At 50.8% G+C, this 27,009-nt stretch overlaps 1 protein-coding gene across 1 annotated transcript in view; it reads left to right on the top strand.

Moving 5' to 3' along the window:
- CPAMD8 (C3 and PZP like alpha-2-macroglobulin domain containing 8) overlaps nucleotides 1-27,009 on the top strand; it is a 134,639-nt gene that overhangs the window by 5,776 nt on the left and 101,854 nt on the right. The window contains exons 3-11 of the mRNA XM_031004606.3: nucleotides 722-744; nucleotides 9,373-9,538; nucleotides 9,614-9,666; nucleotides 11,822-11,839; nucleotides 12,596-12,650; nucleotides 16,767-16,880; nucleotides 18,800-18,884; nucleotides 20,666-20,774; nucleotides 23,850-24,077. Coding sequence (XP_030860466.2) covers nucleotides 722-744; nucleotides 9,373-9,538; nucleotides 9,614-9,666; nucleotides 11,822-11,839; nucleotides 12,596-12,650; nucleotides 16,767-16,880; nucleotides 18,800-18,884; nucleotides 20,666-20,774; nucleotides 23,850-24,077 — 851 coding nt within the window. The remainder of the gene's footprint in view (nucleotides 1-721; nucleotides 745-9,372; nucleotides 9,539-9,613; nucleotides 9,667-11,821; nucleotides 11,840-12,595; nucleotides 12,651-16,766; nucleotides 16,881-18,799; nucleotides 18,885-20,665; nucleotides 20,775-23,849; nucleotides 24,078-27,009) is intronic.

The raw sequence follows: 27,009 nt of genomic DNA, 5'->3' as shown, positions 1-27,009 counted from the left end.
CCAATCACTATGACCAGAGGGGAAGGCCTATGCTGATTGGTTCATTTTGGGTCATGTGCTCAGCCCTGAACCAATCACTGTGACCAGGGGGAAGGCCTATGCAGATTGGCTCAGAGTCCCAGGAAGGTGGATGGAGAGCTTAGGAGCCTCGTGGGTTGTGTGCTGGGCAGATAGCTTGTCCAAGGAAATTGAGGATCTGTTAGCAGGAAATGGGATAATGGTTGCTGGGAGGCAAAAATAATAGATACCTAATTGAGTCCTGGAGGCCAGAAACCTAGTACAGTAGCACAAATGATTTAGTGTGGGTAGCAGAGAGAGGCGATGGGAGAACAGTCATGTCCACTGGGGACCTCAGTCCCCTCTTTCTCTCCACCCTTCTCCTTGTTCCTCTCCCCTGGTGTTTTCCCATTACTCCCCTCACAGCTTATTTTGGACAGGAGCCAGGGATGAAGTAAATCAAGTACTTAGGCAGGCCAGCTTTCCCCTGAATGGCTCAGCTTTGTCCATTCCCTCTGGCCTTCAGCTTGTGCCAGCTTGGAGGAAACCTCTGGCTTCTGCCAGTCCCAGCCTGGCCCAGGCCAGGCCAGCATGACCCAGGTTGTGTTTGTCCACATGAAACCCCTTTGGGTTAAGAAAGTTGGTGGTTTGTGAGGCTGCAGCTCAGGGAGGCAGGGCAACACAGCTCTTGATTTAACTTTTTTCATTTTATTTTCATTTTTAGATAAAGGGACAATCAAACTCAAGGTAAGCTGTTGATTTTTAAAATCATAAACCTGACCTTGGAAATAAAGAATTGAATTGGGCCAGGCGTGGTGGCTCACGCATGTAATCCCAGCACTTTGGAAGGCTGAGGTGGGTGGATCACCTGAGGTCAGGAGTTCGAGATCAGCCTGGGCAACACGGTGAAACCGCGTCTCTACTAAAAATACAAAATTAGCCAGGCGTGGTGGCACATGCCTGTAATCCCAGCTACTCGGGAGGCTGAGGCAGGAGAATCGCTTGAACCTGGGAGGCGGAGGATGCTGTGAGCCGAGACTGCACCACTGCACTCCAGCCTGGGCAACAAGAGTAAATCTCCATCTCACCAAAAAAAAAAACAAAGAAAAGAAAAGAAAAAAAAAAAGAATTGAATTGGGATGGAATAAGAGAAATTGCATGTGTTGTGAGAAAAATCATTTTTAAAAAAGAGATGTAAAAAATGAATAATGAGGCTGGGTGCCATGCTCACACCTGTAATCCCAGCACTTTGCAAGGCTGAGGTGGGTTGATCTCTGGAGCCCAGGAATTCAAGACCAGCCTGGAAAACATGGTAAAATCCTGTCTCTACCAAAAAAAAAAAAAAAAAGAAAAATTATCCATTAGCTAGGCATGATGGTTCACGCCTGTTCTCACAACCACTTGGGAGGCTGAGGTAGGAGGATCGCTTGAGACTGGGAGGTTGAGGCTGCGGTGAACTATGATTGCACCACTGCACTCCAGCCTGGGCAACAGAGTGAGACCCTATTTAAAAAAAAAGAGAGAATAATGAAATTTAGAAAAGGAGAAATCCACCGATAATCCAGTTTTCATACTTTTCACTTTTTCATGTTTTCCACACATTCTTGTTCATGCACATACATTTTCTTTTCATAGTTTCAGTTAAAGGACACACACCATTGGCCGGGCACAGTGGCTCAGGACTATAATCCTAGCACTCTGGGAGGCTGAGGCGGGTGGATCACCTGAGGTCAGGAGTTCAAGACCAGCCTGGTCAACATGGCAAAACCCCATCTTTACTAAAAATACAAAAGTGAACTGGGCGTGGTGGCACACACCTGTAATCCCAGCTACTCGGAGGCTGAGGCAGGAGAATTGCCTCAACCCAGGGGACAGAGGTTGCAGTGAGCCAAGATCTCACCACTTCACTCCAGCCTGGGCAACAGAGTGAAACTCCGTCTCAAAAAACAAAACAAAACAAAGCAAAAGAAAACAAAACAAAAGAAAACAGAATACCGTGGTGTTTCCTAGTCCCTCTTATCACACTGTTGTAAACAACTTCCATGTTTCCAAGTCTCTGTAATTGGAATTTCCATTTTATTGTAAACAGCATCTTATTGCACCCCTCTTAAATATCAATTTGCTAAGCTCCCAGCTAGATTTTTTTTAGATTGTTTCAGTGGTTTTTTTTTTCTTTTTTTTTTTTTTGAGATGAAGTCTCACTCTGTCTCCCAGGCTGGAGTGCAATGCTACAATCTCAGCTCACTGCAACCTCTGACCCCGGTTTCAAGCGATTCTCATGCCTCAGCCTCCCAAGTAGCTGGGACCTCAGGCACGCACTATCAAGACTGGCTAATTTTGTGTGCGTGTGTGTGTGTGTGTGTGTGTGTGTGTGTATTTTTAGTAGAGATGGGGTTTTACCATGTTGGCCAGACTGGTCTGAAACTCCTGACCTCAAGTGATCCACCCACCTTGGCCTCCCAAAGTGCTGAGATTACAGGCATGAGCCACCCTGCCTGGGCTGTTTTCAGTGTTTTGATACCGTAATCCTTAAGTTGCCAGAATGTTTGTATGTAAAGCCATATTGGCATTCTGGATGCCTTCTTTAGGCTAAACAGCCAAATTGAAGAATTACCAGCAGGACCCAAGCCTCTCACTGGGTCTTGCTGTGTCCTGGAATACACAGCAGTACCTGTTCATGGAACCACCTGCAGTACATTAGGGATCAAATTTCTCCACTGCCTCTCAGACATTGAATATTGTTATTTTTAAATTATTATATGTACCAAACTATGTAAATAATTTTATGACATGGGTTTTCAAACTGGAGTCCTTGGATTTCAGATATTGTGTAAGCCCTGGAATTGCGGCATTTGGGGGGTTAGCTATTCCTTAACTTTTGCCACATGCTCAAAGGAGTCTACGAATGAATGGGCTAAATTGAGAATTATTTTAAATTATAACGCGCCCATCTCCATTGATCAGAATGGAGGCTGAGGTAGTTCCTTTTGTATGAGGTATACCACTAGTGCCTAATTGCTGCAGGGCAGTGGTCTTCCTGCCTTACTTTTTTTTTTTTTTTTTTTTAAGCAGTCTTGCTTTTTCTCCCAGGCTGGAGTGCAGTGATGCAATCTTGGCTCACTGCAACCTCCGCTTCCTGGGTTCAAGTGATTCTCCTGCCTCAGCCTCCCCAGTAGCTGGGATTACAGGTGTGCACCACCATGCCCAGCTAATTTTTTTGTATTTTTAATAGAGATGGGGTTTCATCATGTTGGCCAGGCTGGTCTCAAACTCCTGACCTCAGGTGATCTGCCCACCTCAGCCCTCCCAAAGTGTTGGGATTACAGGTGTGAGCCACGCACCTGGCCCCTCCGTTACGTTTGGTGATAGAACCCTTTCTCTAAGGCAGCAGTTCTCACTCAAGGGGGCTTTTGCCCTACGGGGCACATTTCGTAAAGTTTGGAGACATTTTTGGTTGTCACAGCTGGGTTGGGGCTGGGCGGTGCCAGGTGCTACTGGCATCTGGTGGGTGGAGGCCACAGCTGCAACTCAACATCTTACAATGCACAGGATCCCTTGCAGCAAAGAAGGATGTGGCCCCAGAAGTCCACATTTAGGAAACCCTGAACCAAAACCCTAGAGCAGCAGTCCCCAACCTTTTTGGCAGCAGGGACCAGTTTCATGGAAGACAGTTTTTTCCACGGACCAGGGAGCAGAAGAAATGGTTTCAGGATGATTCAAGGGCATTCCATTTATTGCATGCTTTATTTCTATTATTATTACACTGTAATATATAACGAAATAATGATATAACTCACCATAACTGAAGAAACAGTGCAAGCCCTGAGCTTGTTTTCCTTCAACTAGATGGTCCCATCTGGGGGTGATGTGAGACAGTAACAGATCATCAGGCATTAGATTGTCATAAAGAGCACGCAATCTAGACCCCTCCCATGCACAGTTCACAATAGGGTTCACACTCCTATGAGAATCTAATGCCACCACTGATCTGATGGGAGGCGGAGCTTAGGCAGTAATGTGAGCGATGGGGAGCGGCTGTAAATACAGATGAAGGTTCATTTGCTCACCCACTGCTCACCTCCTGCTGTGTAGCCCCGTTCCTAACAGGCCACTGACTGGTACCAGTCTGTGGCCCAGGGGTTGAGGGTCCCTGCCCTAGGGCTTCAATACCTACAGAAGCATAAGGAAAAAAAGAGAAAAAAAAAGACCCTAGAGCTCCCTTTCCTGGCTTCCTGTGATTAGATTTCTTTCCCTCCCTCCCTCCCTCCCTCCCTCCTCCCTTCCTTCCTCTCTTTCTCTCCTACCTTTCCTGACTTTGTGTGATTAGATTTTTCTCTCTCTTTCTCTCTTTTTGGAGACAGAGTCTCGCTCTGTCACCCAGGCTGGAGTGCAGTGGCACGATCTCAGCTCACTGCAACCTCTGCCTCCTGGGTTCAAGTGATTTTCCTGCCTCAGCCTCCTGAGTAGCTGGGACTACAGACGCCCCCCACCATGCCCAGCTAATTTTTGTATTTTCAGTAGAGATGGGGTTTCACCATGTTGGCTACTGTGGTCTCAAACTCCTGACCTCAAGTGATCCACCTGCCTCAGCCTCCCAAAGTGCTGGCATTACAGGTGTGAGCCACTGCACCCAGCCTAGATCTGCTTTCTTATGAGTCAGGAAGCCATTTCCCTGGAGCAGGTGTTAAGATGATGTGCAGTCCCTGGCCACCACATGTTAGAAGACACTGTTCACAGCACAAATGCTGGGAATTTGTAAGAGAGACTAACAAAGGGTTGTATAATTCTGGGAGAGGGGCCAAGGGCTCTTAAGACTAGACTTGAGATTCCCAAGAAAGATGCTTAAGATCCTTAGCATTTGGCCAGGCACAGTGACTCGTGCCTGTAATCCTAGCTACTTGGGAGGCTGAAACTGGAGGATCGCTTGAGGCCAGGAGTTGGAGACCAGCGTGGGCAACATAGTTGAGAGCCTGTCCCCTGTCTCTACAAACTGAAAATAAAAAATTAGCCGGGCATGGTGGCCTGCACCTGTAGTCCCAGCCACTCAGTAGGCCAAGGTAGGACGATTGTTTGAGTCCAGGAGATCGAGGTTGCAGTGAGACATGATCGCACCACAGCACTCTAGTCTGGGCAACAGAGCAAGACCCTGTCTTTAAACACGGAAAGAAGGCTGGAGGTCCTTCTTGCCTTCTCTCCCTGTGGGAGGCATCCTCTTCCCTGGGAAGGTGTGAAGCTCTAGGGGCTGCTGTTTGGGGTCGGCCCCCTTATGTGCTCAGCATGGTCTCTTGCCCCCCAGCCTCCCTGTCCCTCCAGCATACGGTCCTCAGCACCTCCAGTATCTCCCTCCTGCCCATCCTTGCCCTGCTCTTGGGTGGCCGGGACCTTTCCTCCCTCTTCAGCCTCTGGCCAATGTTGAGATATTTCCAGAAACAGGGCCAGGTGAGGATTTTGGGATTGGAGTAGTGGGTGGGGTTTATTGCTTTGGTTGATCTTGACAGGGAAACTGCAGTCAGAAGAGACCTCATAGGTCCAGAAGGCTGCTCCTGCGGGTGGCAGGTAGGAGAGGTCCCTCTGAGGCTGTTCAGAGCAGACAGGAGGTGGGTGGCTGGAGAGAGGGTTGGGACGGACCCTGTGTGGCTTCAGAGAACAGGGGTCCTAGTGCACCCCGACCTCACCCACACAATGGTCATGACAGTGCAGAACTGTGACGATCAGTCAGATAATCTGGTAGATTGTTCCCCATGATGGTCACCAGGGTCCATCCACCCCTTGAGGGACCACATGAGTAGATGCTGACATAGGGGTCCTCAGAAGAGGAACACCCCACAGCTGGATGGTTTTATTTTTAAATTTTTTTTATTTTTTATTTTTTGAGATGGAGTCTCACTCTGTCACCTAGGCTGGAGTGCAGCTGTACCATCTCAGCTCACTGCAACCTCTGCCTTCTGGGTTCAAGCAATTCTGCTGCCTCAGTCTCCCGAGTCGCTGGGACTATAGGCGCCTGCCATCATACCTGGCTAATTTTTGTATTTTCAGTAGAGATGGGGCTTCGCCATGTTGGCCAGGCTGGTCCTGAACTCCTGACCTCAGGTGTTCTGCCCACCTCAGCCTCCCAAAGTGCTGGGATGACAGGTGTGAGCCACTGTGCCCAGCCATTTGGGTGGTTTTAGGAACAGGTGGATGCACATAGCTCCCCAGGTGATCTGCTTGGAGGTAATGTCCACCTGCTGGGTGCCCAGGGATGGCTGAGAGGGCAGCTATCATCAAACACCGGTCACATAGAGGGAGGTAATATGGTTTGGCTGTGTCCCCACCTAAATCTCATCTTGAATTGTAGCTCCCATAATTTCCACACGTTGTGGGAGGGACCCAGAGGGAGATAATTGAATCATGGGGTGGTTTCCCCCATACTGTTCTCATGGTAGTGAATAAGTCTCACAAGAGCTGATGATTTTATAAGGGGAAACCCCTTTTTGCTTGGCTCTCATTCTCTCTTGCCTGCCACCATGTAAGACGTGCCTTTCACCTTTCGCCATGATTGTGAGGCCTCCCCAGCCACGTGAAACTGTGAGTCCATTAAACCTCTTTTTCTTTATAAATTACCCAGTCTCGGGTATGTCTTTATCACCAGTGTGAAAACAGACTAATACAGGAGGCATTACTTTCGTTTCTTTTAAGCATGAAAGGAGCTTTTATAGTGCATGACTCACATGCCAGGGCGTTCTGCCCATCTGCTTAAAAAAAAATAAGAGGATGGCCAGGTGCCGTGGCTCACACCTGTAATCCCAGCACTTTGGGAGGCTGAGTCGGGAGGATCACATGAGCCCAGGAGTTTGAGCCCAGCCTGGGCAACATAGTGAGACCCCATCTCTACCAAAAAATAAAATAAAATAAATTAGCTGGGCATGGTGATGCATGCCTGCAGTCCTGGCTTCTCAGTAGGCTGAGGCAGGAGGATCGCATGAGCCCAGGAGTTCAAGGCTGTAGTGAGCTCTGATCGCACCATTGGACTCCAGTCTGGCGACAGAGCAAGATATTGTCTCTAAAAACGAAAGAAAGAGAAAGAGAGAGAGAGAGAAAGAAAGAAGGGAGGGACGGAGGGAGGGAGGGAAGGAATGTGTAGTGTTGGAAGGATGGAAGGAAGGAAGAAAGGAAGGGAGGGAGAGAGGGAGGGAGAGAGGGAGGGAGGGAATGTGTAGTGAAGGAAGGAAGGAAGGAAGGAAGGAAGGAAGGAAGGAATTGTGTAGTGTAGGCTCCATCCTGAAGACTGAAGTGGTTTTTTTTTTTCTCCCATCTGTGTGGCAAAAACACAAACCAAACCAACAAAAAAGCCATCTAACCATTCTAAAACATATAATTCCGTGGCATTTACTACATTCACAGGGTTGTGCAATGCCCCCCCATCTAGTTCCAGAACATTTTTATCCCCGCAAAAGAAGACCCTGTCCCCATCAGTAGTCACTCCCCACTCCCTTCTCCCAGCCCCTAGCCACCACCCATCTGATTCCTGTCTCTGTGGATTGCCTTTTCTGGACAATTCAGATCAATGGAGTCATGCACTGTATATGTGTTGTGATTTTTATTTTATTTTATTTTATTTTATTTTATTTTATTTTTTGAGACGGAGTCTCGCTCTGTCATCCAGGCTGGAGTTCAGTGGTGTGATCTCAGCTCACCGCAACCTCTGCCTCCCAGGTTCAAGTGATTGGTGTGCCTCAGCCTCCAGAGTAGCTGGAACTATAGGCGCCTGCCACACGCCTGGCTAATTTTCTTTGTATTTTTTGTAGAGACAGGGTTTCACCATGTTGGCTGGGCTGGTCTTGAACTTCTGGCCTCAAGCCATCCGCCCACCTCAGCCTCCCGAAGTGCTGGGATTACAGGTGTGAGCCATCGTGCCTGGCTTGTGCTGTGACTTTATTTGCATTATTTGTTTATTTATTTTTTTTGGAGACGGAGTTGCACTCTTGTCGCCCAGGCTGGAGTGCAATGTTGCGATCTGGGCTCAATGCAACCTCTGCCTCCTGGGTTCAAGCGATTCTCCTGCCTCAGCCTCCCAAATAGATGGGATTATAGGCACATGTCACCAGGCCTGGATAATTTTTTGTGTTTTTAGTAGTGATGGGGTTTCACTATGTTGGTCAGGCTGGTCTCGAACTCCTGACCTCAGGTGATCCGCCCATCCCAACCTCCCCAGAGTGCTGGGATTACAGGTGTGAGCCATTGTGCTCGGCCTGTGCTGCGATTTTAGAGTGAGGCAAACACAGACACATATACATGGTAGATATATCTGGACATGTACATATGTATATCAAGGGATCCAGGTCTCCTTCCACCGCTCACAGGCTGTGAATTCACTTGGCAAGAGGGGAGACAATTCTTGTAACTCTCCAGTGATGATGAGAGAAAACAGCTTTGCAACTCTGTTGAGTCAGAAGAGAAGGCTCCATAACTAGACCAGTGTTTCTCAGCCTCAGCATGGCTGAAAGCTGGGGCAGGCTTGGCACAGTGGCTGACGTCTGTAATCTGAGGCTGAGGTGGGAGGATCGCTTGAGCCCAGGAGTTTGAGACCAGCCTGGGCAATAGACTGAGACCTTGTCTCTACCAAAAATAAACAAAATAAGCCTGGCTTGGTGGTGCATGCCTATAGTCCCAGCTCTTTGAGAGGCTGAGATGGGAGGATTGCTTGCGCCCAGGAGGCCAAGGCTGCAGTGAGCCATAATTGCACCACTGCACTCCAGCCTGGGCAACAGAGATAAACCCTGTCTGAAAAAAAAAAGAAAAAAGAAAGAAAGAAAGAAAAAAAAGATATGGCCGGGTGCAGTGGCTCACGCCTATAATCCCAGTACTTTGGGAGGCTGAGGCAGATGGATTGCTTGAGCCCAGGAGTTCAAGACCAGCCTGGCCAACATGGTGAAACCCCGTTTCTACTAAAAACACAAAAATTAGCCAGGCATGGTGACACACACCTGTAATCCCATCTACTCAGGAGGCTGAGGTGGGAGAATCACTTGAGCTGGGAGACAGAGGTTGCAATGAGCTGAGATAGTGCCACTACACTCCAGCCTGGGCGACAGTGAGACCTTGTCTCAAAAAAAAAAAAAAAAGATATTTGGGGCAGTTTGCCAAGGGCGGGGGTGTCCTGTGCTCTGTAAGATGTTGAGCAGCCTCTCTATTCCCCTCTCAAGTGACAGTAGCAATCCCCACCCCCAAAGCTATGACACCCCAAAACATCTCCAGAAACTGCCAAGTGTCCCCCTGGGGCACAGTCACTCCTGGGGTGAGTTCCCCCCGTTCTAGGCCTCCAAACTCCTTTCCCAGTATCTTGGCCCATTCCAGGGTGAATTCTTGTCCCAAAGCTCCTTCCTCTGCCTGCAGGTGCCCACGGGCCTCCGGGGCCAGGCGCTTCTGAAAGTGTGGGGCCGCGGCTGGCAGGCGGAGGAGGGGCCCCTCTTTCACAACCAGACCTCGGTGACCGTGGATGGCCGGGGCACTTCTGTATTCATCCAGACGGACAAGCCTGTGTACAGACCTCAGGACCGAGGTGAGTGGCCAGCATGGACACAGGGAGGGCCGGCCATGGTCTGGAGGTGTCACACGCCTCTCTTCTTTCTTCTAGTGCTCATAAGCATCTTCACCGTCTCTCCAAATCTGAGGCCTGTCAACGAGAAGGTGAGATCAGCTTCTAAAACCGCGGGCCCGGAGTGCACCCACTTGGGACTACCTGGCCAGGGCCACCATCGGCAACGGGTCTTTCTCTCCAGAACTTCTCTTTTCTATTTTCTTTCATGGTTGTTTCATGTCCCCCGGAGAACCCCAGGGAGTTCTTTGTGACAGAGGAAGGCTGGTGGGCGTGCCTGGCCCACTGCCCCTCAACAAGGAATGCCTTTGAGGGCTTTAGGTAGCCCTGGACTGTTGCTTAATTTTTTTTTTTTTTTCCCAAGACCGAGTCTCTCGCTCTATTGCCCATGCTGGAATGCAGTGGCGCTATCTCGGCTCACTACAACCTCTGCTTCCTGGGTTCAAGTGATTCTCTTGCCTTAGCCTCCTGAGTAGCCAGGATTATAGGTGCCCACCACCACGCCCGGCTGATTTTTTTTTTCTGTTTTTTTTTTTTTTGAGATGGAGTCTTGCTCTGTCGCCCAAGCTGGAGTGCAGTGGTGCGATCTTGGCTCACTGCAACCTCTGCCTCCCGGGTTCAAGCGATTCTCCTGCCTTAGCCTCCTGAGTAGCTGGGATTACAGGTGTGTGCCACCATGCCCAGCTGATTTTTGTATTTTTAGTAGAGATGGGGTTTCACCATGTTGGCCAGGCTGGTTTCAAACTCCTGACCTCAGGTGATACACCCGCCTCAGCCTCCTAAAGTGCTAGGATTACAGGTGTGAGCCACTGCACCTGGCCATATTTATGTGCTTTCTGTCTAGTGCTCTCTCTCTGTCTGTATATGTATATATACTTACAAAATTATTTTAATGATAAATAATTTGAGAATAACTTACAGATACTGTGCCTCTCTGGCCCTGAACACTTGGCCTGTATCCTTTAAGAGCAAGGACGTTCTCTTATACAGCTCAAGGAGGATCATCACATTTAAAAATTTTGAGGCTGGGCACAGTGTCTCACATCTGTAATCCCAGCACTTTGGGAGGCTGAGGCAGGAAGATCGCTGTGGCCAGGAGTCCGAGACCATTCTGGGCAACATAGTGAAACTGTCTTGACAAAAAATTAAAATAATAAAAATTAGTCGAGCATGGTGGCATGCGCCAGTAGTCCCAGCTACTTGGGAAGCTGAATCAGGAGGATCTCTTGAGCCCAGGAGTTCGAGGCTGCAATGAGCTGTGATTGTGCCACTTGAACTCCAGCCCGGGCAGCAAAGCACAACCCTGTCTCTACAAAAAACGAAAAACCAAAAAAAAAAAAAAAAAAGAGGAGGAAAATAATTTTGACATTGACACAATAATAATATCTAATATAAAATCCATGTTGTTCCAATAGTAACCTTTATAGCATGTTTCTTTGCTGGTCCAGGATCTGATCGTGGGTCATTTGTTGCATTTGATCATCATGTCTCTTGGTCTCCTTTAATTTGAATTAGTTCCTCACCGCCTTTCTGTGTCTTCCATGACATTGACATTTTTGGCAAGTCCAGGCAGTTGTTTTGCAGAATGCCCCTTGGTAGGATGGTCTCCTGGTTCCTTGTGACCAAGTTCAGTCTGTGAATCTCGGGCAGGATCCACAGAAGCAACACTGGATCCTCCCCGGTGCCTTGTATCGGGAGGCACCCAGCATGGGTTTGTCGTGTTGCTGGGGACATTAACAGGGTCCAGTGGTTCAAGTAGTGCCTGCCTGGTTTCCCCATTTCTTTTTTTTTTTTTGAGACGGAGTCTCACTGTGTCACCCAGGCTGGAGTGCAGTGGCGCAATCTCCGCTCACTGCAAGCTCTGCCTCCCAGGTTCATGCCATTCTCCTGCCTCAGCCTCCCGAGTAGCTGGGACTACAGGCGCCCACCACTACGCCTGGCTAATTTTTTCTATTTTTTAGTAGAGATGGGATTTCACGGTGTTAGCCAGGGTGGTCTCAATCTCCTGACCTCGTGATCCATGCCTCGGCCTCCCAAAGTGCTGGGATTACAGGCATGAGCCACCTGTAATGAGTCTTTCTAAAGACCCTACTTGGGGTTAGGATTCAACGGATGTAATTTAGGGGGACACAGTTTAACCCATAACAGCGACTGCCTGTCCCGGGGGCCGAGGCCATGCATGAGCGTGTTGGAAGGGTTTGGGGTTTGCTGGAAGATTTGCTCACTGCATCTGTGTCTTCATTACAGCTGGACGCCTACATCCTGGTGAGTGGCCTCTGTCCTTCCTCGGCTTGGACTTGGGGCCCAGGTAGCCCACCTTCTGCAAGATCTGGTCTTCGCTCACTGTCTGCCTTCTGGGTTGAGCTGCTGTGCCTTACAAGGCTGGGACCTGGCCTCTTCTATCCTGGTCCCTGGGTCCACCCTGGGATGGGCTGTGTGTGTGTCTGTCCGTTTCCTTTTTTTTTTTTTTTTTTTTTTTTTGAGATGGAGTCTCGCTCTATCACCCAGGCTGGATTGCAGTGGTGCTGATCTTGGCTCAGTGCAACCTCTGCCTCCTGGGTTCAAGCGATTCTCCTTCCTCAGCCTCCTGAGTAGCTGAGACTACAGGCGTGTGGCACCGCGCCCAGCTAATTTTTTTTGTATCTTTTTTAGTGGAAATGGGGGTTTCACCATGTTGGCCAGGCTGGTCTCAAACTCCTGACCTCAGGTGATCTGCCCACCTTGGCCTCCCAAACTGCTGGGATTACAGGTGTGAGCCACCACACCCAGCCACGTCCATTTCTAGGTTTGTACACGGCTCCCTAAATGAGGAGGTAGGCCCAGTCCGTCCCCTTCTGCTTTTCAAATCCTTCTCTATCCAGAGCTTTTTATTTTTTTGCCCTGGGGTTAATGATTAATCTTGGGACTTTCGCTGCATGGTTGACATGCCCGAGAGAGAGGACTGGGAAAATCCTTACATTGGGCACATGCTGGGCTAGCCTGAGTTCACTCCGTGTGTCTGTCGCCCTCCACCACCAACAGGACCCCCGAGGCTCTCGGATGATAGAGTGGAGACACTTGAAGCCGTTCTGCTGCGGTAAGTTTCTTCCTCTGCGGCTTGGGGGCTGCAGATGTCATAAACCTTCCAGGAAAACAGAATATGCTCTGTCCGGGGCCCCCTGCTAATGTACCCCCACTGCTGCTCCAGCTGGAGGGGACCAAGGAGGAGCGGAGGGCAGGTACCCACCTGGGAGGTGACAATGCCATGGGTTTGGATCTGGGAGCCTCAGCCCAGCCCACAGCGCCTTCCCTGTGAATTTGGACCCTCTGCCCACGTTTCTGTGTGCCCAGGACTCAGGCGGGGCTCCTGCTCAGAACTAAACACCTTTGTGGAATACTGAGGCACCTGCTCTCACCTTGTTTTTTATTTTTTGAGACGGAGTCTCTCTCTGTCACCCAGGCTGGAGTGCAGTGGCACAATCTCAGCTCACTGCAACCTCTGCCTCACGGGTTCAAGAGCGTCTCCTGCCTCAGCCTACCGAGTAGCTGGGATTACAGGTGCATGGCACCACGCCTGGCTTATTTTTATATTTTTAGTAGAGATGGGGTTTCACCATTTGGCCAGGCTGGTCTCCAACTCCTGACCTCTCAGGTGATCCACCCGCCTTGTCCTCCCAAAGTGTTGGGATTACAGGCATAAGCCACCGCGCCCGGCCTGCTCCCAGCTCCTTCCTGCTATAGGTTGCAGATTTTATCATCCCCATTGCATGAGATATTTCTTTTCCAGCTAGAAGTCAGAAAGGACTTTGCTTTTTTCTTTTCTTTTCCTATGACTAGGAAGACTGTGTAATTGACATACCCCACTTTGCTTTGCCTGTGAGGGGTGTGATGCCCCAGGAGAGGGCAGGGGATAGGTAGGGTGTGGGGAGTCTGGGGATGGCCATGCACACACCCAGGCTGTCCAGAAATGGGGTAACAGTAGAGCCACAGGCAGGATCACGGGGGTCTGTTGGTGACCCTTCCTCCTTCTGTCTCCTGTCTTGGGTCTCAGCCTCTTTTCTTCTTCTTCATCTTCCTTCTTTCTTGTTCTTTCTTCTTCTCCTTCTCTTCTTCTTGTTCTTCCTCCTCCTCCTCCTTCTTCGATCTTCCTCCTTCTTTCCTCCTCCTCCTCCCCCTCTCCTCCTCCTTCTTCTTCCTTCTTCTTTCTTCTTCTTCCTCCTTCTCCTTTTTCTTTTCTTCTTCTTCTTTTTTTTTTAAATACAGTCTTGCTATTGTCACCCAGACTGGAGTGCAGTGGCATGATGTCGGCTCACTGCCACCCCCGCCTCCCGGGTCAAAGCCATTCTTCTGCCTCAGCTTCCCAAGTAGCTGGGATTACAGGCACGTGCCACCAGGCCTGGCTAACTTTTGTATTTTTAGTAGACACAGGGTTTCACCATGTTGGCCAGGCTGGTCTTGAACTCCCAAACTCAGGTGATCCGCCCGCCTCGGCCTCGAAAAAGTGCTGGGATTGCAGGCATGAGCCACCGTGCCTGGCCTCAGCCTCTTTTCTTCTGTTCCATCTTCCCTGTCTGCCTTCTTTACTCCCTCTCGTTTGCTTGATTGCTGTCTTTGTATCAGCAGCTATTTGTTGGGTACCACATAGATACTGCCATGGGGTGAGCTTTCAACCCAATGGGGGAAGCAAACATGAACTAAACAGCCTGGATAATGTCAGTTGTGATGAGTGCTAGGAAGGAGAAGTTCAAAACTCAGAGAGGGCAAATGGGGCTCTCTCCCAGCCCGGGGTGGCAGAGGCAATCCTGGAAGGCTGCCTGAAGGAGGATCCTTTTCAGCAACAAAGAAAGAACGGGGGACAGCCAGGCAAAGCAAGGGGGCCAGGAAGCATCTCCCAGGCAGGGAGTCAACTTATGGGAAGGGCTGTGGATGTCTAGGGGAGTGAGGTTGGAGATGGGGGACAGGAGAGAGATGTCGAGTGCTGAGAGCAGGGGTGACACTGGCAAGAGCCAGGGAAGAGAATGGACTTGATCTTCTTTAAAAAAGTTTTTTTTTTTTTCTCAAGAGGCAGGTTCTCTCTCATTCTGTCACCTAGGCTGGAGTGCAGTGGTGTGATCATAGCTCACTGCAGCCTCTACCTCTTGGGTTCAAGTGATCCTCCCACCTCAGCCTCCCAAGTAGGTGGGACCACAGGCGCATGCCACCAAGCCCAGCTAATTTTTTAATTTTTTGGTAGAGACAGGGTCTCAAGATGTTGCCTAGGCTGGCTTGATCTTAAGAGCACAGAGTTGGGGAAGAGGTCAACCTCCTGTTTAAAAAAACCCTTTGAGGCCTGGCTTGGTGGCTCACACCTTTAATGCCAGCACTTTGGGAGGCTGAGGCGGGCAGATCACCTGAGGTCAGGAGTTCAAGACCAGCCTGGCCAACATGGGGAAACCCTGTCTCTACTAAAAATACAAAATTAGCCGGACATGGTGGCGGGCGCCTATAGTCCCAGCTACTCAGGGAGCTGAGGCACAAGAATCTCTTGAACCCGGGAGTGAAGGTTGCATGAGCTGAGATCATGCCACTGCACTCCAGCCTGGGCAAAAGAGCAAGACTCTGTCTCAAAAAAATAAAAAAAACCCCTTTGAGATGTGTGTAGGCCCATGATTCTCAACCAGGGTGACTGTGCCCCTCTCTCAGGGAGCACTTGGCAAAGTTGGCCACAGACCCCTTACAAAACACGTGCTCAGGACACACATCCCCGAATGTCCTGTAACCATCAAAGGCCCACTTTGCCTGAAGATGAGGGGGAAAAAGCCGTTTTAGCCGTCACATCTTCCGACTCCAATGTGATTGAGAGAAGCCGTGGGCGCCGCTATGGGTTTTCGGTTCTGTCGTGAGACCCAGGGGAACCACTCTCCCTGTCCCTTCCCTGTATGGCCCTCCCCATATGATCATTGGGGACGAGTGGAGCATGTCACACTCAGGAGTGGAAGATCCCCTGGCACTGCCTAGAGTCAATGTGCCCTTTCCAACTCCTCCATGGCTCCCAGTGAAAACAGAGCTGCGGACGGGGCTCAGAGGCACAGGCGCAAAGCAAGTGACAGCTCCCATGTCAGCGGCTGATGGTGTTTCTGGGGGGATGTTTGGGGAGAGAGTGCTCTGTTCTAAAGTGTGTGCGTGCTCTAGTTCAGTTGGGGGGTGGTTCTCATGGAGGGGGTGGGGGGTCGGACAGGAGATTCTGCCCCCAGGGGACATGGCAATGTCTGGGGACATTTTGGCTTGTCAGGACTTTTGTGGAGGACAAGGGGTGCAACTGGCATCTGGTGAGTGGAGGCCAGGGATGATGCTCAGCACCCCTCAGTGCTCTGGGATTTCCAGCAAGGGGTGACTTTGCCCCCTAGGGGCGATATTGGCAATGTCTGGGGGACTTTTTTAGGTTGTTATATTGTAGAGGGCATTGGTACTACTGACCTTTGGTGAGTGGAGGCCAGGGATGATGGTCAGCACCCCTCAGTGCACAGGATGCCCCCACACCACAATGAATGATCTGGCCCTAAATGTCAGTAGTGCTGAGGCTGAGAAACCCTATCCTGGCAGGAGACCCTGTCTGTCTTGTCTGTTTCTCTCTCTCTCTCTCTCTCTCTCTCTCTCTCTCTCTCTCTCTCTCTCTGGGATTTCCACCCAGGGGTGATTTTGCCCCCTAGGGGCGATACTGGCAATGTCTGGGGGACTTTTTTAGGTCGTTATATTGTGGGGGGCATTGGTACTACTGGCATCTGTTGGGTGGAGGCCAGGGATGCTGCTCAGCATCCGACAGCGCACAGGACACCTCCACCCCAGAGAGCCACGTGGCCCCAGGTGTCAGTAGTGCCCAGGCTGGAAATGAGTCGGGTGGCGGGGGATGGAGTGAATGAGCCGGGCTGGCTCATTTCCCTCGTTCGTCCAGCTCACTGCCTGCCCCTCGCCCTGGCTGCAAGGCTGTCCCGGGAACCGCAGGTCCATTCCCTTCCTGCATCCCTTCGAAGCCCGCCGGGGTGTCAAACCTGCTCCGCTGGCCTGATCCTACAGGGTGCTGCTCTGCACAGACCCCGCCAGCTTCTCTGTGGTCTCCAGTTCTCCTGGGGGGCTGCTCAGGGAAGGAGAAGGAGCAGGGTCCTGGCTCCCTCTTCCCGTACCTCACCGTGTCTGTGGCTCTCTGAAAAAGCCCTCGCCCTCTCTCTTCACACAGGCATCGCCAACGTGAGCCTCCCCTTGTCCGACCAGCCGGTGTTGGGAGAATGGTTCATTTTTGTTGAAATGCAAGGCCACGCGTACAACAAGTCTTTCGAAGTTCAGAAGTATGGTAAGTTGGAGAATCTCAGGGTCCTGGGATTTCAGATCTGGGAGAAACCTTAGAAACTGGTGAAGAAGGCCAGGTGCAGGGGCTCTCGCCTGTAATCCCAGAACTTTTGGAGGCCCAGGTGGGCGGATCACTTGAGGTCAGGAGTTTGAGACCAGCCTGGCCAACGTGGCGAAACCTCGTGTCTACTAAAAATACAAAAATTAGCCGGGCGTGGTGGCGCACACCTGTGGTCCCAGCTACTTGGGAGGCTGAGGCAGGAGAATCACTTGAACCGGGAGGCAGAGGTTGCAGTGAGCCAAGATCGCACCGCTGCGCTCCAGCCTGGGCGACACGGCGAGACTCTGTCTCAAAAAAAAAAAAAAAAAGAAAAAGAAAAGGAAACTGGTGAAGATGGCAGTGAAGAGGTGGAGGATGACGAGTCCCCATTTACTGAGGGCTCATGATGGCTGGGTATAGTTTCAGGGGATGGTCCTACACTCTTGCTTTTTTTTTTTTGAGGCAGGGTTTCACACCTGTCACCCAGGCTGGAGTGCAGTGGTGCGATCTTGGCTCACTGAAGCCTTGACTTCCCAAGTTCAAGTGATCCTCCCTCCTCAGCCTCCTGAGTTGCTGGGACTACAAGTGTGAGCCACCACACCCGGTTAATTTTTGTATTAGTAGAGACAGGGTTTCGTCATGTTGCCCAGGCTGGTCTAGAACTCCTGGCCTCAAGCAATCCTTCCGCCTCAGCCTCCCAAAGTGGACTCTTGCCTTTTATAGAAAAAAGTATTGTAGGCCAGGCATGGTGGTGGCTCACACCTGTAATCCCAACACTTTGGGAGGCCGAGGCGGGAGGATCGCTTGAGGCCAGGAGTTTGAGACCAGCCTGGACAACATAGTCCCTGTCTGTATAAAACTTTAAAACAATTATCTGGACATGGTGGCACGTGCCTGTAGTCCCCGCTACTCGGGAAGCTGAGGCGGGAGGATTGCTTGAGCCCAGGAGATCAAGGCTGCAGTGAACTGTGATTGCACCACTATTCTCCTGTTTGGGTGACAAAGTGAGACCCTGTCTCAGAAAAAAAAAAGGTGGCCAGGCACGGCAGCTAACGTCTGTAATCCCAGCACTTTGGGAGGCTGAGGTGGGTAGATCACTAGAGGTCAGGAGTTCAAGACCAGGCTGGCCAACATGGTGAAACCCCATCTCTACTAAAAATACAAAAATTAGCCAGGCGTGGTGGCATGTGCCTGCAGTCCCAGCTACTTGGGAGGCTGAGGCAGGAGAATTGCTTGAACCAGGAGGAGGAGGTTGCAGTAAGCCAAGATCGTGCCACTGCACACCAACCTGGGAAACACAGTGACAATCTGTCTCAAAAAAAAAAAAGAAAAGAAAAGAAAAGAAAGAACAAAAAGATTCTTAGGCTCCTGCAAGAGTTCTCTCAGGACCCGATTCTTTCTGGTTTACCGGATGCTCCAGGGTGTCACTTCCGCCCCTGGTGACAAGATGGCTTGATACTCCCAGGGCTGAGTCCAGAAGCAAATGGAGAAATCAGCTCTCTGTTGCAGTCACCCTGGGGATGCCCCTTGTTGGCTCCCAGGGCCACCTCTATCCCATGCACAGACACAGGGGCTGGGAGGAGCCTCCTGGCCTCGTGTCCACCCTGGGATAGGCTGGAATCCGCCACACTCTAAGCACGTGGTCTAAAAGTGACAGGAGGAGGCCCCTTGAGGAAAATGGGGTCCTAGTCCCCCAAAGATGAGAAATAGATGCAGCCCACAAAATCCCCAGGGCTGCTCAGCAGAGCGGTGTGGATGGGTACAGTGTCAACCTCGGTGGTGGCCAGGTGCTGTGGTCCTCAGACACCTTGCACCAGTGTCAGGGCTCCTGAGGCCACCTTAGGGACAGAAGCCAGCCCCTCCTCTCTGCTTGCTTTCTTCAGTGTTGCCCAAGTTCGAGCTTCTGATTGACCCGCCCCGGTATATCCAAGACCTGGACGCCTGTGAGACAGGCACTGTGCGGGCCAGGTGAGAAAGAGGGACCCCTGGGGCACACTGGGGGGGCCCTTCCCCTTCCCCAACCATCACGCTGCTCCCTCAAGGTCGTTCCCCTCCTCTGCTGCCTCCCTCCCTCCCACATGGGTGTGCCCCTCCCTTCCTGGTTCCCTCCTCCCTGGGGTGTGCCCCTCCCCTAGTGCATCTCCCTTCCTGTGACTCTCTCCTGTAGGCGCCCCCTCCTCAGGAGGTGCGCCTCCCCCTAGAGTATCTCCCTCCCCCCAGGCTCCTCCCCTGTGGGCGCCTCCTCCCTGGGGTGTCCCCCTCCCTCTAAAGTATCTCCCTCCTCGCTGGGCTCTTCCCCTGTGGGTGCCCCTCCCCAGGATGTGGCCACCCGCTAGAGCATCATCCTTTCCCATGCCCCTCCCCTGGGGGCGCCCCCTCCCTGGAGTGTACCCCTCTCCCTAGAGCATCGTCCTCCCCCTGGGCCCCTCCTCTGCCCTCCCCTTCCATCTCCCCCAACAACCGGGCTTCCCCCTCCTCCTACAGGCAGACACTTCTTCCATGGCCTCCCTGCTCCCCCAAGGGTGCCCTGTGCCCCGCTCCCTCCCTAGTACTCGGTGTCTCCCTGCCACATGAGTCTCTTGCACTCTACCCACTGCCTGTCTTTGTTTCCATGCTGGTGTCCTCACCCCTATGAGCACACCCCTGTCTCTCCAAAGCATGCCCCTCTCCCGCTGTGTATTCCTTCCTCAAGTCCTGCCCTTCCGCTCTAAGTTCTTCCCTCCCCAAGGGTCTCCCCTCCCCAAAGAATGCCCTACCCCCCAGGGTGTGCCCCTCGGGCACTAGCATCTCCCTTCCCCAGGGCGTCCCCTCCCAACCCCACCATGTTCCCCTCTCCCCCAAGGCTGCTCCCCACCCTCTGCAGGCCTCCCTGGCATCCAACAGCACCCAGCCAGTGTGCTGACCCGAGAGGGGTTGATCCTTGTTTGTTTTTTTTTTTTTTTTTTTTTTCCAGACGGAGTCTTACTCTGTCGCCCAGGCTGGAGTGTAGTGACAGTCTCAGCTCTCTGCAACCTCTGCCTCCTGGGCTCAACTGATTCTCCTGCCTCAGCCTCCCTAGTAGCTGGGATCACAAGCATGTGCCACCACACCCAACTAATTTTTGTATTTTTAGTAGAGGCAGAGTTTCACCATGTTGGCCAGGCTGGTCTCGAACTCCTGACCTCAAGTGATCTGCCCACCTTGGCCTCCCAAAGTGCTGGGATTACAGACATGAACCACCATGCCCAGCCTGCACTCTCTCATTTTGCTCCTGTTCCCCATCCACCAGCATTCCCTCTGCATCAGGAGTGACATACAGACATTTAAGTTTCACTATCACCCCTGAGAGGGTAGTTTGAGTCCCATTCTCTGGGTGAGGAAACTGAGGCTCAGAGAAGTTCGGTCCTTGGTTCAAAGTCGAGCTTAATAGGGCGCTTAGGCTCAGGTGCCTCTCAGTCGCTCATGCCTCTGCACTACTCTGCTCCAGAGGTGGCACCAACCTAGCCTTCTCAGTTCCAGAGTTCCTCTCTGACCCTTGGTCTCTTTTTCTGTCCATCTGGAGGCTTGGTGCAGAGGATCGGAGGGCCTTAGCATCTTCTGTCCTGATTCCAGGCTGCAGGGAGGGCTGTCAGGACAGGATGCAGGGTGTGGAGGGAGCTGCATCCATCACTGTACTAGTGGCCGCACTATGCCAACCTGGCCTTCCTGAGGCTGGGCCCTCCCTGCCGTCTTGGCTGTGAAATTGAGCATGCTTTATCCTTTTGTTCCAGGTATACCTTTGGGAAACCTGTGGCTGGTGCCTTAACGATCAACATGACTGTTAATGGTGTAGGGTACTACAGCCACGAGGTGGGACGCCCCGTCCTCAGAACAACCAAGGTGAGAAACAGGGACCCCTTCTACCCCCTGACCCAACCCCCAGGTTCACCTCCACCAGCACGCATTTTATTTTACTTTCTCTTATTGTTATTATTTTATTTACTGCCTTTAAAAAATTTTTGAATAGAGACAGGATCTCACTATGTTGCCCAGGCTGGTCTTGAACTCCTGGGCTCAAGTGATCCTCTCGCCTTTGCCCCCAAAAGTGCTGGGATGACAAGTGTGAGCCACCGCTGTTTTACTTTCTAAAACAGTTACATGGCAGGGATTTTTCTGATGATAAAATTCCTGCAGGCTGAATATAGAGACTTTAGAAAATATAAAAAGGAAGAAAATAAAGATAACTAGTTCTCCAATAGGTGGACATGACCACTATCGATATTTTGATGTGTTTCTTCACAGGTTATTGTAAGTAAAGTTAAAAAAAAACACCAATTTGGCTGGGCATGGTGGCTCACGCCCGTAATCCCAGCACTTTGGGAAGCCAAGGCGGGCAGATCACTTGAGGCCATGAATTCGAGACCAGCCTGGCCACCATGGCCTGGGCGACAGAGTGAGACTTCATCTCAAAAAACAAACAAAAAACAAAAAAACACTAATAAACACTAATTTTATTGCCTGGAGTCCCAGTTCTTAATATTTGGAAGGTAAAGGCAGGAAGATCTCTTGAGCTCAGGAGTTCAAGGCCAGCCTGGGCAACATGAGATCCCATCTCTAAAATAAAATAAAAACATAAACAATTTTATTGAGATATCATTCACATAGCATACAATTCACCCATGTAGAGTGTACAGCTTGATGGTTTTCTTTTCGTTTTTTTTTTTTTTTTGAGATGGAGTCTTGCTCTGTTGCCCAGGCTGGAGTGCAATGGCGTGATCTCAGCTCACTGCAAGCTCCACCTCCTGGGTTCATGCCATTCTCCTGCCTCAGCCTCCCCAGTAGCTGGGACTGCAGGTGCCCACCACAACACACGGCTAATTTTTTTTTTTTGTATTTTTAGTAGAGACGGGGTTTCACCGTATTAGCTAGGATGGTCTCAATCTCCTGACGTCGTGATCCGCCTGCCTCGGCCTCCCAAAGTGCTGGGATTACAGGCGTGAGCCACTGCGCCCGGCCACAACTTGATGGTTTTCATATAGTTGCAGAGTTGTGCAACCACGGCTGTTACCCAATTTTAGAATTGTTCCACCATCCTTCGGTACATCCTTCATGTCCTTTTGCAGAGAATCCTCATTTCCCTCCTCCTGTCCCTGGCAACTACTAATCTGTTTTCTGTCTCTGTAGATTTGCCTGTTCTGGACATTTCTGTGAATGAATCATATGCTATATGTCCTTTTGTGTCTGGCTTCTCTCACTCAGCATCATGTTTTTGATGTTTGTCTACATCGTAGCATGATCAATGCTTCATTCCTTTTTTATGGCTGCATCATATTCCCTGGTACAGATGGACCACAATGTGTTTATCCCTTCATCCACTGGTGGACATTTGGGTTGTTTCTGCTTTTTGGCTATTATGTCTCATGCTACTATGAACATCCCTGTGCAAGTTTTTCTGTGGACCTACATTTTTGTTTCTCTTGGGTTCCTTCCTAGGAGCGGAATTGCTAGGTCAGAGGGTAACACTGTGTAACCTTTTGAGGGACTGCCAAATGGTCAATGTGGCTGCACTATTTTACATTCCCACCTGTTTAAAGTTTTGTAACCTTTTTTGGTCTTTCAGCGTAATGTTACATTGTGAGTGGGCTACAGTACAACAGACACCCACCTTCCTGGAGATTCCCATCCCTCTGTAGGTGCCTGGACATTAACCCTTTCAGCACCGGCTCCTCCCCACCTCCCACCCAAAGCTCCTTCTCAGTCCCTTTCCCACCTGGGACACATCTGCTCCAATGGGCTCCCCTCTCTTATGTCTGAGATATCTTTAATTTAATTTAATTTAATTAATTTATTTATTGAGATAGAGTGTCTCTCTGTCTCCCAGGCTGGAGTGCAGGGGCACGATCTTGGATCACTGCAGCCTCTGCCTCCTGGATTCAGGCAATTCTCCTGCCTCAGCCTCCCACGTAGCTGGGATTACAGGCATGTGCCACCATGTTGGGATAATTTTTGTATTTTTAGTAGAGACAGGGTTTTGCCATGTTGGCCAGGCTGGTCTTGAACTCCTGACCTCAAGTGATCTGCTGCCACTGGCCTTCCAAAGTGCTGGGATTACAGGTGTGCACCATCACGCCCAGCCCCTCTCTCTGCTCTCTGAGGCTTCTCTTCCATGGATTGGAAACCATAAACCCCCACCTCTCCCATTCCTGACACTGGCACCTTGGAGAATCCCAGCCATTCTCCTGGGAGGCTACCAGCTGATGGTCTTTGACTTAGTTCTCTCATTTACGGAGTGATTTACTCCACAGCTCTTTCTGAATGAGGATTATTTGCCAAGTCCCAGGGTGGGATCCTGAGATAGGAATTGAATGAGGGAGTTCTGGTGCCCCAGAGTGGGGCTGAACAGGTTCAGCTGCCCCCTCTGTTGCCTGGGCTGTGGGAGATTGTGTCAGCATGGGAATCTCTTTCCTCTTTTTTTTTTTCTTAACCCAGGCTGGAGTGCAGTGGCACAATTCAGGCTCACCTCAACCTCTGCCTCCTGGGTTCAAGCGATTCTCATGCCTCAGCCTCCCAAGTATCTGGGATTACAGGTGCCTGTCACCACGCCCAGCTATTTTTTTACATTTTTAGTAGAGGTGGGGTTTCGCCATGTTGGCTAGACTGATATCGAACTCCTGACCTCAAGTGATCCGCCCGCCACGGCCTCCCAAAGTGCTGGGATTACAGGCGTGAGCCACCGTGCCCAGCCTCTTTCCTCTTCTGCCCAATGGAGCCAACATCCATCTTCCCCGGGATGTTGTCCAGATCCAGTGAGGGACCCTCTGCATGGTCCCGTGGCATAGATTGGGTATGCCACCAAGTGACCCCTGGCCCTCCAAGCAACTGAAGAGTCTTGCACCTCAGGTGTGTGTTTCAGGGACATCCCTCGAAGACACTCCAACCCCGAGTGAGCACGGGCTGCGTTTTTCCTCCCTCCAGATCCTCGGCTCCTGGGACTTCGACATCTGCGTGAGGGACATGATCCCAGCGGATGTCCCTGAGCACTTCCGGGGCAGGGTCAGCATCTGGGCCATGGTGACCAGTGTGGACGGGAGCCAGCAGGTCGCGTTCGATGACTCCACCCCCGTGCAGAGGCAGCTGGTGGACATCCGGTACTCCAAGGACACGAGGAAGCAGTTCAAGCCGGGCCTGGCCTACGTGGGGAAGGTAACTTGGGGGTGACTGTGCTGCATCCTGCCCAAGGACCACTGTGAAACCACCACCACTAGCCACTAGCTCCGTAGTGGTGACTCAGCTGAAAACGGATCCCCTGACATAACCTTTGCGGAGAGTGGAGAGGGCTGGTGTTCCAGGTGAGGGGCAGGGGACATTTTCCTCCACGGGAAAGGACAATCTACTCTATTCCACTTGGACAGACATCTGAGTAGCCATTTATTAAAGCAACTGCTCTAAGGCAGTCCTGTTTCCCTGTTTCTTCAATGGGTTCTTTTTTTTTTTTTTTTTTTGAGAGATGGTCACACTCCATCACCCAGGCTGGAGTGCAGTGGCTCCATCTCGGCTTACTGCAACCTCTGTCTCCCAGGTTCAAGTGATTCTCCTGCCTCAGCCTCCCAAGTAGCTGGGATTACAGGCACATACCACCAAGCCCAGTTAATTTTTGTATTTTTAGTAAAGACGGGGTTTCGCCGTGTTGGCCAGGCTGGTCTCGAACTCCTGGCCTCAAGTGAACTTCCCGCTTTGGCCTCCCAGAGTGCTGGGGTTACAGGCGTGAGCCATCACTCCTGACCCTTCACTGGGTTGATTTTATCCCCTGAGGACCTAAGTTGAGAGCCCTGCAAAGGTAGACCTTCTGTTCCTGAGACTGACAGGTGCAGACCCATGTGACATTTTGAACGAGCCTCTGCCTCCTACCCACCACTCAAGTCTTATGCACAGTAAATTCTGAGGTGTCCAGATGTCATGATCCTTATATATGTTTTCTTCTTAGAGACAGGGTTTTGTTCTGTCGCCCAGGCTGGAGTGCAGTGGTGAGATCATAGCTCACCACAGCCTCGACATCCTGGATTCAAGCAATCCGCCTGCCTCAGCATCCTGGGTAGCTGGGACTGCAGGCATGAGCCACCACGCCCAGCAAATTTTTTTATTTTTAAATTTTTATTTATTTATTTGTTTTGAGACAAGAGTCTAGCTCTGTCGCCCAGGCTGGAGTGCAGTGGCGTGATCTCGGCTAATTGCAACCTCTGCCTCCTGGGTTCAAGCGATTCTCCTGCCTCAACCTCCAGAGTAGCTGGGATTACAGGCATGCCCCACCATACCCCACTAATTTTTGTATTTTTAGTAGAGACGGGGTTTCACCACATTGGCCAGGCTGGTCTTGAACACCTGACCTCAGGTGATCCACCTGCCTCAGCCTCCCAGCGTGCTGAGATTGCAAACAGGAGCCACCGCGCCTAGCCAATTTTTTAATTTTTTGTAGAGGTGGGATCTTGCTGTGTTGGCCAGACTGGTCTCGAACTCCTGGGCTCAAGCAGATCTCCTACCTCAGACCCCCAAAGTGCTGGGATTGCAGATGTGAGCCACTACGCCCAGTCATTATTCTTATTTTAACTGTTAAACTGGGGTAGGCTGGGCACGGTGGCTCATGACTATAATCCCAGCACTTTGGGAGGCCCAGGTGGGCGGATGACCTGAGGTCAGGACTTCAAGACCAACCTGGCCAACATGGTGAAATACTGTCTCTACTGAAAATACAAAAATTAGCCAGACATGATGGTGGACACCTGTAATGCCAGTGACTCAGGAGGCTGGGGCACGATAATTACTTGAACCTGGAGGCGGAGGTTGCAGTGAGCCAAGATCACACCACTGCGCTCCAGCCTGGGAGACAGAGTGAGACTTCGTCTCAAATAAAAAAACAAAAAACAAAAAACAAAAACAAACCTGGGGCATCTTCACCCCAATTGCAGCAGCAGGAGTAGGGCAAGGCCAACAGAGCCCAGTGTCATGCAAGGGGAAAGTGGGCCACATCCCTGGCCCTGCATCTGTCTGCACCCAGTTCCCTTTTGCCGTCCATGAGTGATGCTGGCTGGCTGTCCTCACACTGAGTTCTGACCCTCTTGTTCTGCTTTGGAACCTCCTTTCTCTTCTCCATGCCAGTGTTGGAGCCACCTCTATCCCATGCACAGACATATCTCCTGTGTCCCTGGCTTTGAGGGCCCCAGCTTGAGTAGAAACTAAAGTACCTCATGCGGGGTCAGAATGTGTATGAAGAAGAGGTTTAAGGCTACAGATTTGATAAAGAGCGTTTCACATATGACAGAAAATACCTACCATCTGCATTCAAGAAAGGAGTGGTTAGGCTGGGCATGGTGGCTCATGTCTGTAGTCCCAGTGCTTTGGGAGGCTGAGGCAAGAGGACCACTTGAGGCCAAAAGTGTGAGACCAGCCTGGGCAACATAGTGAGATCCAGTCTCTACAAAAAATAAAAAGAAATAGGCCAGGCGTTTGTGGCTCACACTTTGGGAGACCAAGGTGGGAGGATTGCTTGAGACTGGGAGTTTGAGACCAGCCTGGGCAATAGAGCAAGACCCCAGCTCTACAATTTTTTTAAAAAATTAGCCAGGCATGGTATTGTACACCTGTTGTCCCAGCTATCAGGAGAATGAGGCAGGAGGATTGCGAGCCCAGGAGGTAGAGGCAGCAGTGAGCTATGATCAGGCCACTTCACTCCAGCCTGGGCAACAGAGCAAGACTCTGTCTCTCAAAAAAAAAAAAAAAAAAAAAAAAGGGGAGTGGTTAATGAGGATCATGTGGGCCGAATCCTGGTTCACTCCGTCACCAGATACCTGCACAGCTGAGGGCTGTTTTAGGGTTCTTCAGAGGCTACAATCTATGCTCCTTTTAAAACATCTATGTCTGCCTCATTCTAGCTGGCTCTCCAACCAGTCTGAATGGGTGAGGTTTAAGTGTCACACTGAACTGTCCATACCCTGGTATGGCATCAGACTAATGACCAGCACATGTAATTTGTACTTCATGACCTCTTTGCCAAATCCAAGGGCATGAAGGTCTACCCTTATGTTTCTTCTAAGAATGTTATAGCTTTAGCTGTTACATTTAGGTCTGTGATCCATTTGAG

Source organism: Gorilla gorilla, chromosome 20 (genome assembly GCF_029281585.2).
Source record: "Gorilla gorilla gorilla isolate KB3781 chromosome 20, NHGRI_mGorGor1-v2.1_pri, whole genome shotgun sequence".
In the NCBI taxonomy this organism is placed as follows: domain Eukaryota; kingdom Metazoa; phylum Chordata; class Mammalia; order Primates; family Hominidae; genus Gorilla; species Gorilla gorilla.
The sequence above is the reverse complement of the archived record's forward strand: the minus strand, read 5'-3'. Positions and strand labels throughout refer to the sequence as shown.